The sequence below is a fragment of the Palaemon carinicauda genome, chromosome 10 (genome assembly GCF_036898095.1).
Source record: "Palaemon carinicauda isolate YSFRI2023 chromosome 10, ASM3689809v2, whole genome shotgun sequence".
NCBI classification, from domain to species: Eukaryota; Metazoa; Arthropoda; class Malacostraca; order Decapoda; family Palaemonidae; genus Palaemon; species Palaemon carinicauda.
In genome coordinates, this window is record NC_090734.1 from 131,904,611 (window position 1) to 131,921,230 (window position 16,620).

The 16,620-nt window shown below is 37.5% G+C and overlaps 1 protein-coding gene across 1 annotated transcript in view; it reads left to right on the plus strand.

Moving 5' to 3' along the window:
* The first annotated feature begins 12,336 nt into the window (after positions 1-12,336).
* LOC137648264 (uncharacterized) overlaps positions 12,337-16,620 on the plus strand; it is a 63,207-nt gene continuing 58,923 nt past the window's right edge. The window contains exon 1 of the mRNA XM_068381190.1: positions 12,337-12,458. Within this exon, the coding sequence (XP_068237291.1) occupies positions 12,337-12,458 (122 nt within the window). The remainder of the gene's footprint in view (positions 12,459-16,620) is intronic.

Below are 16,620 nucleotides of genomic sequence, written 5' to 3' on the forward strand. Positions count from 1 at the left end.
CTGAGAAGGTAAGATGGACGTCCTTCCAGTCCTTGTGGTCCATGGGTAGGGCCAGCGACAAGGGTTTACACTCCTCCAGGGAGGGGCAGGGCTTGCCAGCCTCGACTGCTTTTAATACAGCCGCAAACCCTTTCTGCAAAAAGGGGAAGGCTCTAGCAGGAGAGGACACAAAGGAAGGGAGCTTCTTACTCAATGCAGTAACTTTTGAGTTTGTGAAGCCCCTCTCTTTCATCGAAGATGAAAGCAAAGCTTGAGCCTTAGCATGGTCCATCACTATGACCTCCTTCGGCTCTGTCTCCTCCTTTGAAGCTGGTTCCTTCCTCAACCGGACATAACAGTCCGGATATGACCCTTTGCTGGGCCAGAATTCCACTTCCTCAAGGGGAACTGAACCCAGCTTATCTGACATGACGATCTTTCCAGTCGTCATCGGCATGTGCTCAGCATATCTCCACGGGTTAGCATCTGAGCACAAGGGAAGGACTTTCACATTGAGCCTTTTCTGGGGCCCACGTGATGCTGCAAGCTTCTGCATCCGCAGTTCCATTGCAGCCGCCTTCTCCATATTCTCCTTCTGCATTTGTTGGATCATTCCAACTATGGAGGAGAGGGCTTGTCCCACCTCTACTGGGAGAGCGGACAATGTTGAGGGAATAGGTTCAGGGATCAGAACCGGAGCAGCCGACACCTCGTTGGCTTCTTCCTCTACGATGTCTGGGGCTTGATCTTCATCCTGGCCTCCTGCCAGGAGATCTTCCTCCAGACGCTCGGACACGTCTGACATCCTGTCGCCCAACTGGATGTCTTGCACGGCGACCGCCACTTCAGCATCCACCTGGATCTGAACTAGGGGGATCTCCTCTTGAGGCTGGGGAATCACTGCATCAGCTGATGCCATAGGGAAAAGGTAAGCCCTCATCTTCTCACTTGGAAGATAAGGTCCAGAGGTGTTCTTCTGGAAGCCCCTTACCCAGGTGCAAAGCTTCCCCCTTGCTATATCCCTTGATTCCGCTGTCCTAGGGGAATCAAAAGCTTCAGTAATCGGGTTAGAGCACACGGTACATACCTGGGGGTCCCAATACCGGAGCTCACCTTTGGAGACAGCGCATGCTGCGTGCCTCCTACATAATCCATGTCCGCAGAGGTTCTTACTGCGGACGTTGCAGAAAGCACATCCGCACTTCGGACGTACCTCCTGCAAAGAGAAGAAAATTTCCATGAGTATCAAGTGAACTATGTATCACTGGATATGCACAGTTTAGCATAACAATTCCGAAAGGAAAGACACACACTTGTGTTTCCCTCACAACCAATTGTTGCAGCCTTCCAGATAATAAAATCGAATGGTTAATCTCTTCTAGAATAACTAATGCCAAGTTTCCAGAGGAAACAGGTGGAGCTCACCCCTAAGCAATGATTTTAAAATCCTGGATAATAGACAAGAAAGAACTCACTTTCTTATCTGTAACGCAACAGCAAAGGGCTGTGCAAGACAACACAAAAGTGTTAGAACACACAGTGCTGTACCAAAACTTATACTATAGTTTTCCTCTTACAGTATATGTTATACTGAAGAATACTAGTACAGTATAGGAGGTTATGTGCCGGCCGGCACTTGCCCGCCGGGACACACCATAACTAGCTTTAAAGTATACTACTTAACAGCTATAAGGCGGCAGAACGCTGGTTCAAATGCATATGCCGGCCGGCAACAGCCCATGTCGGCTACACAAGGTAGCACCCGGCTGCCGGCCACACTCCTGGTGACCGGCAGACAAGGGCAGACATTAGCCGGCCGGCAAAGGTACACAACCGATGCCAGCCAGCAGCAAAAGAACCAGAGGACTACGACTGCCCGGCTGCCGGCCTCATAGGCCGGCAGCCAGGTCGGGTACAGCACTAGAAGAAAACAGAATGGATGCCGGGATAAGAGCGTAAACAACCTCCAAGCCCGGCAATCCGAAAGAGTGCATATAAGGAAGGGGAAAATCTAATTCAGGCTTCCTGACGAATACCGTCTGACTCACAGGCAGGCATGGATAAGGGACCAAGGGAGGTCAGGGCAGCACTCAAGCAGAAGACCCCTGCCGGCCGGCAAGGGACTGAGTCAATTCCACATCCTAACCTATCCTAGGTCCAGATGTAGAATGACGTACAGAACTGTAATGGCTAGGCCATTACAGAGATAGAGGGGGAAGGGACAAAAGAGGGTCCTACCAACCTTGCTTTAGTGAAGGATCACCCGCAGCCAAGGAAACTCATCTTAGCCTAAGGGAGATCCAAGGAGGGAGGCCAGCAATACTTACCAGCTCCCAAGGAACCAAAGCAAGGAAGGTGTTGCAACTCTCAGGGAAAGAATCTTATCCTCCCACCGAGAACGGCAACAAGGACTAGTCTGCTAGATCACAAAAGAAGGAATCATCTCGTACAGAAACCTTCGGTAGTGACCTAAGGAGGCTAAGCCTCCTATGTCTGTGTCAGGCCAGCGAGGGACACTCTACCCCAAGCCAGACGAACACAGACTCAGACTAAAAACTCTGTTGTTCTGTCCCACTCTGAAACCAGACTTACTGGAACAGGAAGGTACAGTTACACCCCAGTATAGTTTTATCGAAAGTTAATTCAGATAAACCACTTAGGGATAAGCCCAAGGCTTAAACAGAGGGAAAGGGATTGCATACCTTCTCCGAAGAAAAGAAAGCAACCGGGGAGTATGAGAAAGTATACTAAGGCTCCATAAGCAACTTAGCCTAGGCACCAAGAGAATCGATTACCTAAATCACCGAAACTCACTCGTATACTATCTTGGAAATATTCAACATAATCTTAAATGTATAAAAAACAGCCTAAAGTTTCAATAAAATTTTAATACACTCGGAAAACCAAAATCATGCAGAAAGTACTAGGACCAAACGACTAGGCTACATGGCCTAGCGTAGGCCAGAGTTGGCGAATACTTCGCCAAAAATAATACTAAATCACGAAAGGAAGTCCTATGTAACGCTAAATAGCTAAAATTTATTAAAGCAAAACAACCGGGAATGTCGCTCTGGCTAACTAAAACTCATACCTAGCGAGCGACAGCGTCCATGACGCCTCCGGTAGGCTACGGCTCTTGTAACAAAGATTAATCCTATTAATCACTTAAAAATTTACCAAGAGCCTACATTTATACATAAAAGAAATAGTACTCAACTTATCAGAGGCCGACGAAGTTGGAGAAGCCATGAAAAGCTGAATAAATCCAAGATTTGCGAGAAACACAGGAAAAAACACCGAGTTGTTAAGCTACGCAAAAAGGAATACAGATGGCGCCAGGATTGGCGCCAGGCACGCTTACGAAACTGGAGAATAGGGAGCCTTGGGAGCGGCTCCCCCTTTTTCTTTCCCGTTTTCGTTTCTTGCCAATTGACCCCTCGATACGTAATCTCTGTTTGGGGTGCAGATTGCCATGTGGCGTGTCAAGAATACGTCCTCTGATATGTCGCGTATCCCTTTCATTAGGGATATTCGCTCCAGGAGTTAGAATTCTGGGTACCTTAAGGTAAATTCTCTGGGAATATCGCCGTAGTTGTAATATACCCTAGGAAGCTACCCTATAGGAACTTCCATCAGGACGACATGGCTTGAGCCCTATAATATATATATATATATATATATATATATATATATATATATATATATATATATATATAATATATATATAGAGAGAGAGAGAGAGAGAGAGAGAGAGAGAGAGAGAGAGAGAGAGAGAGAGAGATAGATTCCTAATACTTTTTAATTAGTTGCAAGACATATTTTCTTTAGTTAGAGTGACAATACATTCGATTCATAGCTACATGGTAACGTGTGGACTGAGATTGTCAAATCTGATGCAATCTCTCTCTCTCTCTCTCTCTCTCTCTCTCTCTCTCTCTCTCTCTCTCTCTCTCTCTCTTTCTCTCTCTCTCTCTCTCTGTATGTATACATATATATGTATATGTATATATATATATATATATATATATATATATGGTAAACTTAAAATACTGTGGATCCTTGTTTCGTCAACTGGCACATTCACAACCGTTCAGTAATATCATGGAATTCAGCAGCGTCTGATGAATAAGTCATCGATTATAACTAAATTACACTGTATATTCTAATTCACTTATCATTACCGTGAGTTTGTTAAGGGATCTGGTTCACGTTGGGAGCTTCAAATTCATATTTGTTATCTTCTTTTTTTGAACTTATCCGTCCCCCTGTATATCAGGGTGTACTGCTATAGCCAATTTCTCTATGACATCTACCAATCTGATCCATTGATGCCCCCATCCTCCTCCTCCCTATGTTCATAGCTCTTTTGATATGTTCTACCTCCTACTTTCTTATTACATGGCCATAATATCTCAGACGAGCTTCCTTAGCTTTATCTTTTACATCCTATATACCACACATTCTTTTTATAACTTGACTCTCCCTCCTTTCCAGTAGAGATATTCCAGCAATCTATATCACCATCTCCATCTGCGTTCTAGCCAACACTCGCTCCTCTTTTACGCTTAAGTGCCTAAAATTTCTGCCTAAAATTTCTGCCACATACTTATAGGGAGCGGGGTGGGGTGGGGTGGGGGGGGGGGGGCGGTTATCACCATACGGACACAGACTGAGGCACTCTCTGGGAATGTTGGACTCCATCAGGGATCTGGTCCGAGAGCAATCCTGTTACTTATCGTTATAGAAATGTTGTCACCATAATTACTGGACAACGAGGAATTGTGGGAATTGATGTTTGCTGATGATTTAGTCACTATAGTTTGCAATTCCTCTCTTGCACTTTCCGTTGCTTTTCACATTCAAGATACCCCTAATATTATTATTACCATTGTTATTTTTATTAATAGCTAAGCTACAACCCTAGTAGGAAAAGCAGGATGCTACAAGCCCAAGGGCCCCAACAGTAACATCAATATAGATATTTCCTATATAAACTATAAAAACTTCAGCAAAACAAGAGGAAGGAAAATTAGATAGAATAGTGAGCCCGAGTGTACCCTGAAGCTAGAGAACTCTAACCCAAGACAGTGCAAGACCATGGTACAGAGGCTATGGCCCTATCCAAGACTAGAGAACAATGTTTTGATTTTGGAGTGTCCTTCTCCTGGAAGAGCTGATTACCATAGCTAAAGAGTCTCTTCTACCCTTATCAAGATGAAAGTAGGCTCTGAACAATTACAGTTTTGTAGTTAACCCCTTTGGTGAAGAAGAATTGTTTGGTAATCTCAGTGTTGTCATGTGTATGAGGACAGAGCAGAATCTGTAAAAAATAGGCCTGGCTATTCAGTGTATATGTAGGCAAAGGTAAAGTGAACCGTAACCAGAGGGAAGGATCCAATCTAGTACTATACTCTGTTAGTAACCTCGAAACAACCGCAAAATAGATACAGAAATCTACGTTATATCTTTTTTCATTATTTTCATAACTTCTTATATTTCTTTATTATATTTATAAATTCAAGTTTTTATAAGCCCCAAAATCACTCTTTTAAGCCTTTATAAGCCATAAAGTAACTATGATTATAACATTAAAAATACAAAACTTTTCTGCCCTCAGAAGCCCGCGATACAGAATTACATAAAACATATTCATAAAACCGCGATGTACTGAGGGAGCGATAGGTAAACCGTGATATGGCAAGGGATCACTGGTAACAATACGTCCCAATTTATGACTATATTAATTAAAACACCTCCGTCGAATCTGTTATTTACAGAAGGCTTGAAAAAATGCATCCGAATGCCATTTAGTCTTCGTCTTTCTTCATTTTCTTCATCACCTTTAAAAGGATATCAAATTCGCTCTCTCTCTCTCTCTCTCTCTCTCTCTCTCTCTCTCTCTCTCTCTCATACGCTTTCATGTTTATTTATAAATAATATCCTGACCACATTAATCATTCCTAATCTTCTGGCGTTATAAAAACAAACGAATGTTCATCGCACTGCAGGAATATTCTGAGATTAATAACGTGAGCACCTAATCCCGAGGGAAGAGCCTAAATGAATCCTGTCAAGGAAGAATAATTAATTTCGGAGAAACCATTCTGTTCGGAGTAATATCGGAGTTCTGGTTATCAAATACCCACGGAAATAGGGAGGAGGGGAGGATCCCTCCAAAGGGCTTTTATTCCCTCCCTTACTACCCCTCCCGCCCCAGTACTGAACCAGTACCGACTGGCCTCTTCTATTTAGGAAGGTTCATTTCCTAAGGTTGCCACTGACAACTTGGCTCAATATCCTTATAACCTTCAGATTTTCCCAAGTAAAGATGGCTTGCACCCATGTTTTTATTGGGATTCTCCTTAGTTTTTCCAGACTAATAAATAGAAAATATCATGTTTCTAATAATATAGAACTCTCAAAATTCATGGTTTAGAAAATTATTAATGTAAAAGATAACATTGCTACTTGCATTAATTCCTTTGATCAGATTAATACGCCAATTTATCAAGCAAATCATATTTTGTAATTTCAATTATTACAATGAGGTGGCCTATTGGAAACGTCCCTACCTAGCAGTCTGTTGGACGGGAGTTCAATGCCTATTCAAGCTCGATATTTTCTATCAGTGTCTACAACCTCGCCCTCTTTGTGAGCTACAGATAGAGGGGTGGTTTGAGGAAACCTAGAGGTCTTTCTGCTGACCCATCAGCAGCCAATGCCTGGCCCTCCCTGGTCCTAACTTGGGTGGAGAGGGGGCTTGAGTAGTGATCGTATGTACATAAGGTTAGTCTCTAGGGCAATGTCCTGGCCTTTGCCTCTGCTATTCATGAACGACCTTTAAACCTTCGAACAAAGAAAACGAATAATTATTGTTCCCCAATCACGTTTTCCCTGCATATGACCATTATCATAGTGACTGAGTGAAAGCGTTCATTCTTCCGTTTATTAAGGGCAGTGAGAAGCGAAATTGATTACCTTACGATAAAGACAATTTAAGCATACGTCTCCATTATTATTATTACTACTAGCTAAGCTACAACCCTAGTTGGAAAAGTAGGATGCTATTCCAAGGGCTCCATCATGGAAAATAGCCCAGCGATGAACGTTAATAAGGAACAGAGAATAGTGTGCCTTAGTGTACCCTCAAGCAAGAGAACTCGAACCAAAGACAAAGGAAGGCTATGGTGCAGTGGCTACGGCACTACCCAAGACCAGAGAACAATAGTTTGATTTTGGAATATCCTTTTCCTAAAAGCGCTGCTTACTATAGACAGAGAGGCTCTTCTACCATTACCTAGTGGAAAGTAGCCACTGAACAATTACAGTATGGTAATTAACCCCTGAGGTTATCTATGTGTTGTCTGACGTATAAGGAGAATGTATAAAGCATATTGATAACCGCGGGCCATCCGGGTAACTGAGCAGTCACGTGACTTCCCGCACGTGGCGCAGTGAAAACAAACCACACTCTAACGTGGTGCTGCATGAACGGTCGTCTGTTAAAGCTAAATTATTCGCCATTATGCCTTCATCATGTGTTATTTTCAACTGCAAAAATCACAATATGATGCAAGGAAAGATGTTGCATTTTTACAAGTTCCCCAGTCGTAGCAGAAGCCCGGATAGGAGGGATAAGTGGCTTGCAGCATGCCAGCAAATGAATCCAAATGGACACAAATGGTCCCCACTAAAGAGTCGGGTTATTTGTAGTGAACACTTTATCTCAGGTATTTATGAAATTTAACATATTCTAATAGAATTTAACATTCTGGTGGTTGGTGTTCCAACAGTATGTCTATTGGTGTTCATTATGAATTTATATTAAATTGCTAAAATACAGGTAAACCCAACATGACTGAGAAAGAACACCCAGACTACATTACATGCATACTGCCTTTCAAGAAAGACAGCTATGCCGAAGCCAAACGACAACTTGAGAGGTATGAGCGAAATGACAAGAGAAGGCGATTGGTTTATGAGGCCAGCAGTAATACACCTCACACTTGTGTGCTGTAAACAGTTCAAAATAATCATCATTTTTAACTTGCAAGTGTCGCTAGAAGTTAGAACAGTTGTATTTTATATCTTATTACTCACCTGAAGCATTTAACTTTCTATTGTAACGTGTTTTAGCAGCTCCATCCGAAGAATTAATGTAATCGTAAGCCATTGCTCTGGTTTGTTTTCACTTCGCTTGATTCCCGCGCTAGCGGTTACGTCATCGATGACGTCAGCCCGCGGTTATGAATATCAGACTATTCGGTGAATATGTAGGCAAAGAAAAAAACGAGCCGTAACCAGACCGGGATCCAATGTAGGTCTATCTGGCCAATCAAAGTACCCAATAACTCTCTAGCGTTAGTATCTCAACTGGTGGCTGGTTCTTTGGCCAACCGTGTACCTTCTCTTTCTTGAAAATTCAATACATATTTTCTTCTAATTTCAGGATTTCAGAGAAGACTTTTCGAGAACAAGCTATCTTTTTAAACTAAAGAGGAAAAGCTTTCCTGATTAATCGTTATTTTTCTTTTCTGTCACGACCAGAGCCAATGGAAATAATTCAAATATATTTGATAATTTTTCTCTAAAATGAACAGCCAAGGATGGTTGACAAATTTCTTTTTAAAATAATGATTTTTTGGATTGGGAAAGCTGGATTTATTTAAAACCTAAGATACGACACGAATTTTATTTTCCAACGCATTTTTATTTCTGCTTCCTTATTTCTGTTCGATGTATCGCATCTTTACCATAAAATTTATGCGATTTGAGTTTCTTAAAATGAAACATTTGCGGAGATAACTTTGAAAATGAACACATATGAAAGTGATTTACGTATGCTTTAATTAATATTCATTTTTTATTCAAAATTAAGGTTCATTTGTTATATGCAATTACCATCTCATATACCTTCCTATTTTACCTTAGTGATCAATATACGTAATAATTAATCACACAAGATTACACAAAATTATCGAGTAAAAATAATAATAAAAAAAAAGATCACCTCCATTCCGGTCTACTAATCTGCAACAGCCATCTGGGCATGTTTATACAGCCTGCCATTATCGCTTTCCTGTCAAAAATTGGAACGTAATACTCCCCTATTTATATATCATTATTCTTACAAAATTATTTTCATCATCATTATTGGAATTAGTATGTCTATAATGCATGCAAAATAATTCAAATCCAAGAACATTTTTTTTTATACTTTTCAACCCATAATCTTTTTTTCTATTGTTAAAACAGATCTACGCAGTATTTGTATGTACCTTAGTAAGTAGCTCAAAGAATCTAATTAAACGAATATCAACTCTATCGGTAGTTTATGAAACTTTGAGGTAATTTACGAACCTCTCCATTGAGATCAGAAACTAGAAACATTTTAAATAGGTTTGCTTCCTCCGAATCTTCCGTAGTTATTTAAAGTTTTGATGAATATTTTCAGATAATTATAAAATTCTTTTACATGGAATCTGAATCACGGACAAATTCGTACAAGGCATCATGATACATCTTATATATCTATTTATCTATCGATCTATATATCTATCTTTATATATGAATATATTCATATGCATATATATATACATATATATATATATATATATATATATATCTTTACAAATACATACATACATAAGTATACGTATATATGTGTATTACTTTTATAAATTATATATATATATATATATATATATATATATATATATATATATATATATATATCTTGTTTCCCACCGTAATCCCTAAATTAAGGTGTTGGTTGCTTGATACCCCATCTCCAATGCCCTCTATCAAAGGCATCATCTTCCACCAAACATCTCTTCAGATCATCTATCACATTATCTCGCCATGTAATTCTCAGCCTCCCTCTCGGCGGTCTTCCCTCCCCAATAGGTTCCTCCCTCGGTAGGACTAAGAATACTATCACCTTATGTCCTACCTTGCAATATTGCTTTTTAACAAAAGGCTAGACCCACTGCCAATACTTGTGTAACTATTGCCTTACAGTTACAATACTTAGTTAAAAGTTAGGCCCATTGCCAAAAACTGTAGGACATGCTATTGTAAAAAAATCCTCGGCCAAATTATTTACTCTGCACATATATATATATATATATATATATACATATATACAGTATATATATATATATATATATATATGTATATATATACATATATATATATATATATATATATGTGTGTGTGTGTGTGTGTAGTATATATATATATGTATATATAAATTATTGTATATATATATATATATAATATATATATATATATATATATATAGAGTATATATGTGTGCGTGTTTGTATACTTTTTTGTTTTGTTTGTCAGTATTTCTTGCACACAAGTTGTAGGGAAATCCTAAATTAAGCTGTCAGTCATCTTTATTCAATAAAGGGCTTTTTACATTAAAAATCGCAACAGCAACATACAAAAACAAAATTTGCAATATAATATGTTCTCATTAACTCGGTCCGTACTCTCGCCTATATTTAGAATTCAAAATAGCCTGAAAGAATTTACATATTTCAACAAAAGACGTAAGAAAAATGCTGTTTATTCGTCCAGTATTTGATTGAGAGGACTCTTTACCGTAACAGTTTTTTCAGTTCTTTTATAAGAATTCTTAAGAGAGAGAGAGAGAGAGAGAGAGAGAGAGAGAGAGAGAGAGAGCCTTACCTTACTGCCTTATTCTATGTTTGGGTTGTAGAGGATTAACTTTTGTTTTATTTTTATTTTTTGTTTTTTGCCAAATACTGAGAGAGAGAGAGAGAGAGAGAGAGAGAGAGAGAGAGAGAGAGAGAGAGAGTGTGTGTGTATCGATTGTTTGTTGTGAGAAAGACTGTTGGTTTTAATGAGATTTTTTGTATATGTTTTAGTTAGGTTACGACAGTGGTGAATGTCTTGGGTGAATGCTTATTTTAATTTTGACTGCAGCTAGAGGCTGGTGTGAATACTGGATTATATTTATTATTCTTTATTGCCAGCGTGGAAGTGTTCTTTTGTTTTTCTGAGTAAGTACAGTTTTGGTTATATTTCCTTGTCGTGATTGTGAATGATACGAACAGTTTATTATTTATCTTTGATTATAGTGCGATAGTTTAGTTAGCTATGAGTGTTCGTGAGTGTTTTTCTTTTTTATTTTGGCAGGCCGTGATTCCTCCTTTGGAGAGAACTTAGTTTTGATTGTTGCCCAACCGTTGATGACTTGGCCTGAATTACGATCATATTTAGACTGCTCTTGGGATTTGCTTTTTGGATTCAGATAAATGTGGATGACCAGGACTGGATGAACTTTCGATTGCTGTTCTTGATGATGATGATGATGATGATGATGACATCCAGGACCCCAATTAGGGAGGCAGTGGTGGCAAATTGCCACACAGTTTATTGCTAACCACAAAGCTGTGGTTGTGCCGTGAAAGACAGTTCGGCAGTTTGTGAACGACATTGTTGGTGTCAACATATAAAAACATACAAATTTTGGGTCATGGTGTGCGGTGTGAATTTAAGGTTGTTAGGGTGTTTTTTTTTATTTATATGAATGGTGTTAGGTTTTTTTTTTATCAGCTTTGGGTTAAGTTTTAGTTTGTAAGAAATATAGTATTAAGGTCATGTTTTGTTTCAATTTTCCTTCTGTCCAAGAGTCCAGTTTATGATAAAGTAGGGGGAAAGTTTGTGTTGTGGGACAATTGTCTGGTAGATTGATTTAAGGGTGTTGGGGTTGTTTTGCAACATCCCGCCACAGGGTTCCCACAAGTCCCTCAGTGTGAGGCACCTCGTATATCCACCAGAGAGTTGCTAATGCATCTTCCGGTGTATTTTGTATCTTCAAGTCTTGGATGGTCTAGGATGCATCTTATGTATTTATAGAGCTTATTCTCAAACACATCTGTGCTCATTCCTGATATGTTTTTTAAATGAGCTGGCAGCGCATTAAAGAGTCGCTGCATTATTGATGCTGGTGCGTAGTAAATAGATGAAATGTGTGCCTTCCTTAGTTTTCCTGGTATAGTTTTGGGCACTATTAATCTACTTCGGCTTGCTCTTTCTGATATTTTTAGCTCCATGATGTTTTCAGTAATTCAGAGAGAGAGAGAGAGAGAGAGAGAGAGAGAGAGTGAGAGAATGATCATCAGGAGGAATAATTAAAGAAAGAGAACAGGTCATGATGACCAGGGTCATGAGTTACAAAGTGTTGCAAGGATTTTAGATGTTTCAAAGACTCTTAGTCCATTCGGAAAGACTCCATTTGCTCTTGGATAGAGAGAGAGAGAGAGAGAGAGAGAGAGAGAGAGAGAGAGAGAGAGAGAGAGGGGGAGAGAGATGATTATCAGGATGAATAATCAGAGACAGAGAACATGTGATGATGACCAGGGTCATGAGTTACAAAGTGTTGCAAGAATTTTAGGTGTCTCAAAGACTTTTAGTCCATCCGGAAAGACTCCATTTGCTTTTGGGTAGAGAGAGAGAGAGAGAGAGAGAGAGAGAGAGAGAGAGAGAAACAGGCAATGATTGTCAGGCACCTCTCTAAACTATTCTTGTTAAGCGTTCTCTGATAAGGTAGGTGAAGAAAAGTTTAAGGTTTAAGGGTCTCAACCTTTAGATATATATCACAAGTGACCAGATTTTTTCATGGCAAATGGAAAGTTCCTTAGACCACCTTTTCTAAGACTAGGTGATATATAGGGACTCTTAGGGTCGCTCTCACCTTTTTATTTGACTTTCACAAAATTACATTATTTCTTTCTTAATCTGTGGCTTGAATAATTGAATGACTTTAGACTGTTTTCGTTTTGATCTTACTTAACAATTCTCACTGTATATATATATATATATATATATATGCAAGTATATATATATATATATATATATGCATGTATATATATATATATATATATATATGATATAATTACTGTATACATCAAGAACAAGAACAACAACAACAACAAATGCAGCCGTTTCTCGTCCGATGCTGATCGCTCACAGCAAACCAACCCATTATGGGTGGCAAATCTATATCTAAGTATGTAAATATCACCATCCTCATTATCTCTTTCTACGTCTAATGACGAGCTTTTAAATCAATACTTCTTCAGTTATCATCTCCTACTTCAGGCTTCATAATTCTCAGCCATGTAGGCCGGGGTCTTCCAACTCTTCTAACTCCTTGTGGAGTCCAGTTGAAAGTAAGGTGAACTAATCTCTCTTGGGGAGTGCGAAGAGCATGCCCAAACCATCTCCATCTACCCCTCACTATGATCTCATTTACTTATGGCACTCGAGTGATCTCTTTTATTGTTTTATTTCTAATCCTGCCCTGCTATTTAACTCAAAATATTCCTCTGAGGACTTTGTTCTTAAATCTACTAAATTTGTTTTAGAGATTGTTACATTGTCATATCATGAATCATGTCCATACTGTAACACTGATCTCACTAAACTGTTATATAGCCTGATTTTTATATGTAATTTCAGGCGATTTGATTTCCAATTTTACTTAACCGAGCCATTGTCTGATTTGCTTTTTTCTATCTTTCATTAAACTCCAATTCTAAGGACCCTGTATTAGAGATCATAGTTCCTAAATACTTAGATGATTCTACCTCATTAATCCTCTCTCCTTCCAATAATATTTCATCTTCCATAGCATATTCCGTTTTCATCATCTCTGTCTTTCTTCTATTTACATTTAAGTCCAACCTCCTGTAATGTTTCATGCCTTCTGGAAAGCAAGTGTTGCAAATCCTGTGGTGTTCTGTTAATAAGGACAGCATAATCAGCATGCTATAGGTCATCTAATTTCCTATTACCAAATCAGTCCAATCCTTCTCCACCATCTCCAACTGTTCTTTGCATTACAATATCCATGCGGAGGATAAACAGCATAGGTGACAACCCATTCCCTTGGAGTATTCCGCTGTTCACTGGAAATTCGTTTGATAGGATTCCATTTTACACTTGCTATGCTCATGATCACTCTTAATCAACTTTACATATTTTAGAGGAATTTCATATTAACGTAGGACTCTCCATATAATTGGCCGGTGTACACTATCAAAGGCTTTTTCATAGTCTACACACACCATCAAAATTGGGTTTCTATATTCTAAACATTGCTCGTTATATCTAAAAATGAAAATTTGGTCAGTGCAACTTCTACCTTTACTAAATCCTGCTTGTTCATCACTTAGCGTTTCATCAATCTTTCTCTAGTCTCTCTTTAGAATAAGCATACTATATATTTTCATGAAAACTGACGTAAGTGTCACGTCTACTTTTTTTAGAAATTTTCACCATAACTCCTAACTCCCATTCCCCTGGTTTTATCTCTCCATGCCACATTCTACAAAATAATCTTGAAAGTATTCTAGGGGTCACTTGATTTTCAGCCAGTATCATCTCAGCAGTTATTCCAGCGTAACCAGAGACTTTCTATCGCCTGAGTTTTTAACGATAGCTTCGACTTCAAACACACTGAATTTTTCATGGTCACATCAAGGTCTTCATCAGCTTTAGATATAGCAATCATATTAGTCCCTTCATATCTCTTATTCATGACCTCACTAAAGTGTTCCATCCAACGTTGCCTTTCTTCATCTTCCCACGTATCATTTGATATCCACTGCTTTTCCTTGTAATTGCATGTCCCAAAACTTCACTATCAATTGACTGATATATGTTTCTAATATCACACCATTCTTCATTAACTGTCTACTCTTCGTCTCTAAAAGTATACAAGACTGTAAATCAATTCCTGCATTCAATTGCAAGGGTTTCTCTGTGTTCATCTTCTAAAAGCTTGTTCATTCCTGGGTATTCTATTTACATTTCTGCTGGGTGTTTTCAGTTTTAATTTCTGTGTCAATGGGGAGTTGGTAATCACTACCAATATCTTCGGCGTCAATGACCTTAGATGTCAGGATGCCAGAAAACTTTCAATCAATCAATCAACTACCAATATCTGCTCCTCCATAGCCTTTTACATTTCTCAGAGTCCTAATCATTTGTTGGTGAATAGCAAACTATAAAACTTATATTGCGCTGCCTTGATTGAAACTTTACAAATAGCAATTTATTATTTACAGTTCTCCAATCAGTAATATATATGTGAATATATGAAAATATATTCATGTATATACTACATACATACTTATATATACATGTACATGAATAAACGCATAAATATTTACTTTAAATATATATACACACACACATATATATATATATGTATATATATATATATATATATATACATATATATATATAATATATATATGAACTATACACATATAGATATAGAAATATATATATATATATATATATATACTTACATATATATATATATATATATATGTATATATATATATATATATATATGTATATATATATATATATATATATACACGTATATATAGGTATTATACACACACAAACACACATATATATATACATACTTCTCCTTCCGGTTTTTGAACAAATATTTAGGGTTGATATGATAGCCACACCTTTTTTACAACCACCAACAATGTTACACTTTTGCAACTGCATGGACTAGCGAACAGTGATCATGACCAATCCCCACACTAATCAAACTTGAGCAAGAAAGAATTACAAATTAGTTTATTAATGAAATATGCTCTTTAAGGTATGCATACTTAAACCCTTCACTTAGCAACACCTGCTCGCCTGACCCTCTTGTCCCTTCCTGATCTTCAAAATAATATTGAGAAACAGTAAGTGAGTCGATTACTCAAAATGAGATTGGTAATGGGGACCAATTACTCGAAACTTTCATCAGCTGGAGATTAGCATATGAGGTTATATTTAACATATATATATATATATATATATATACAGCATATATATATATATATATATACATATATATATTTATATATATATATATATATATATTTATATATATATACATATGTATATATATATATATATATATATGTATATATATATATATATATATAGATATATATATATATATATATATACATATATATATATATATATGTATATATATATATATATATATACAGTATATGTATATATATATATATATAATATACATATATACACATATATCTATTTATCTATCTATCTATCTATCTATCTATCTATATATATATATATATTTATATATATATGTATATATATATATATATATATATAGATAGATAAATATAATATATATATATATATTATCGGTACATATATATACATACAGATATATACATATATATATATATATATATATACATATATATATTATATATATATACGAGAGAGAGAGAGAGAGAGAGAGAGAGAGAGAGAGAGATCTACTCAATTTTTTTTCATAATTACTCAACGATCAAGTAAAAAATATATACTGTATATCTCCGAAGCGAAGGGCTCTTTCCTTTAGACTACTAGACTAGGAGAGAGAGAGAGAGAGAGAGAGAGAGAGAGAGAGAGAGAGAGGGCTCTCCCACGAGTTTGATTTATTATTAGTTGATGATATTCCTTTTGAAGGAGCACTTGTCATTCGCGTGTGTCAGGTTATTATTACTTGTTATTCCCTTGACTTATGTACCGCCAACTAGCTACAAAGGTCGACTAAACTAAGGT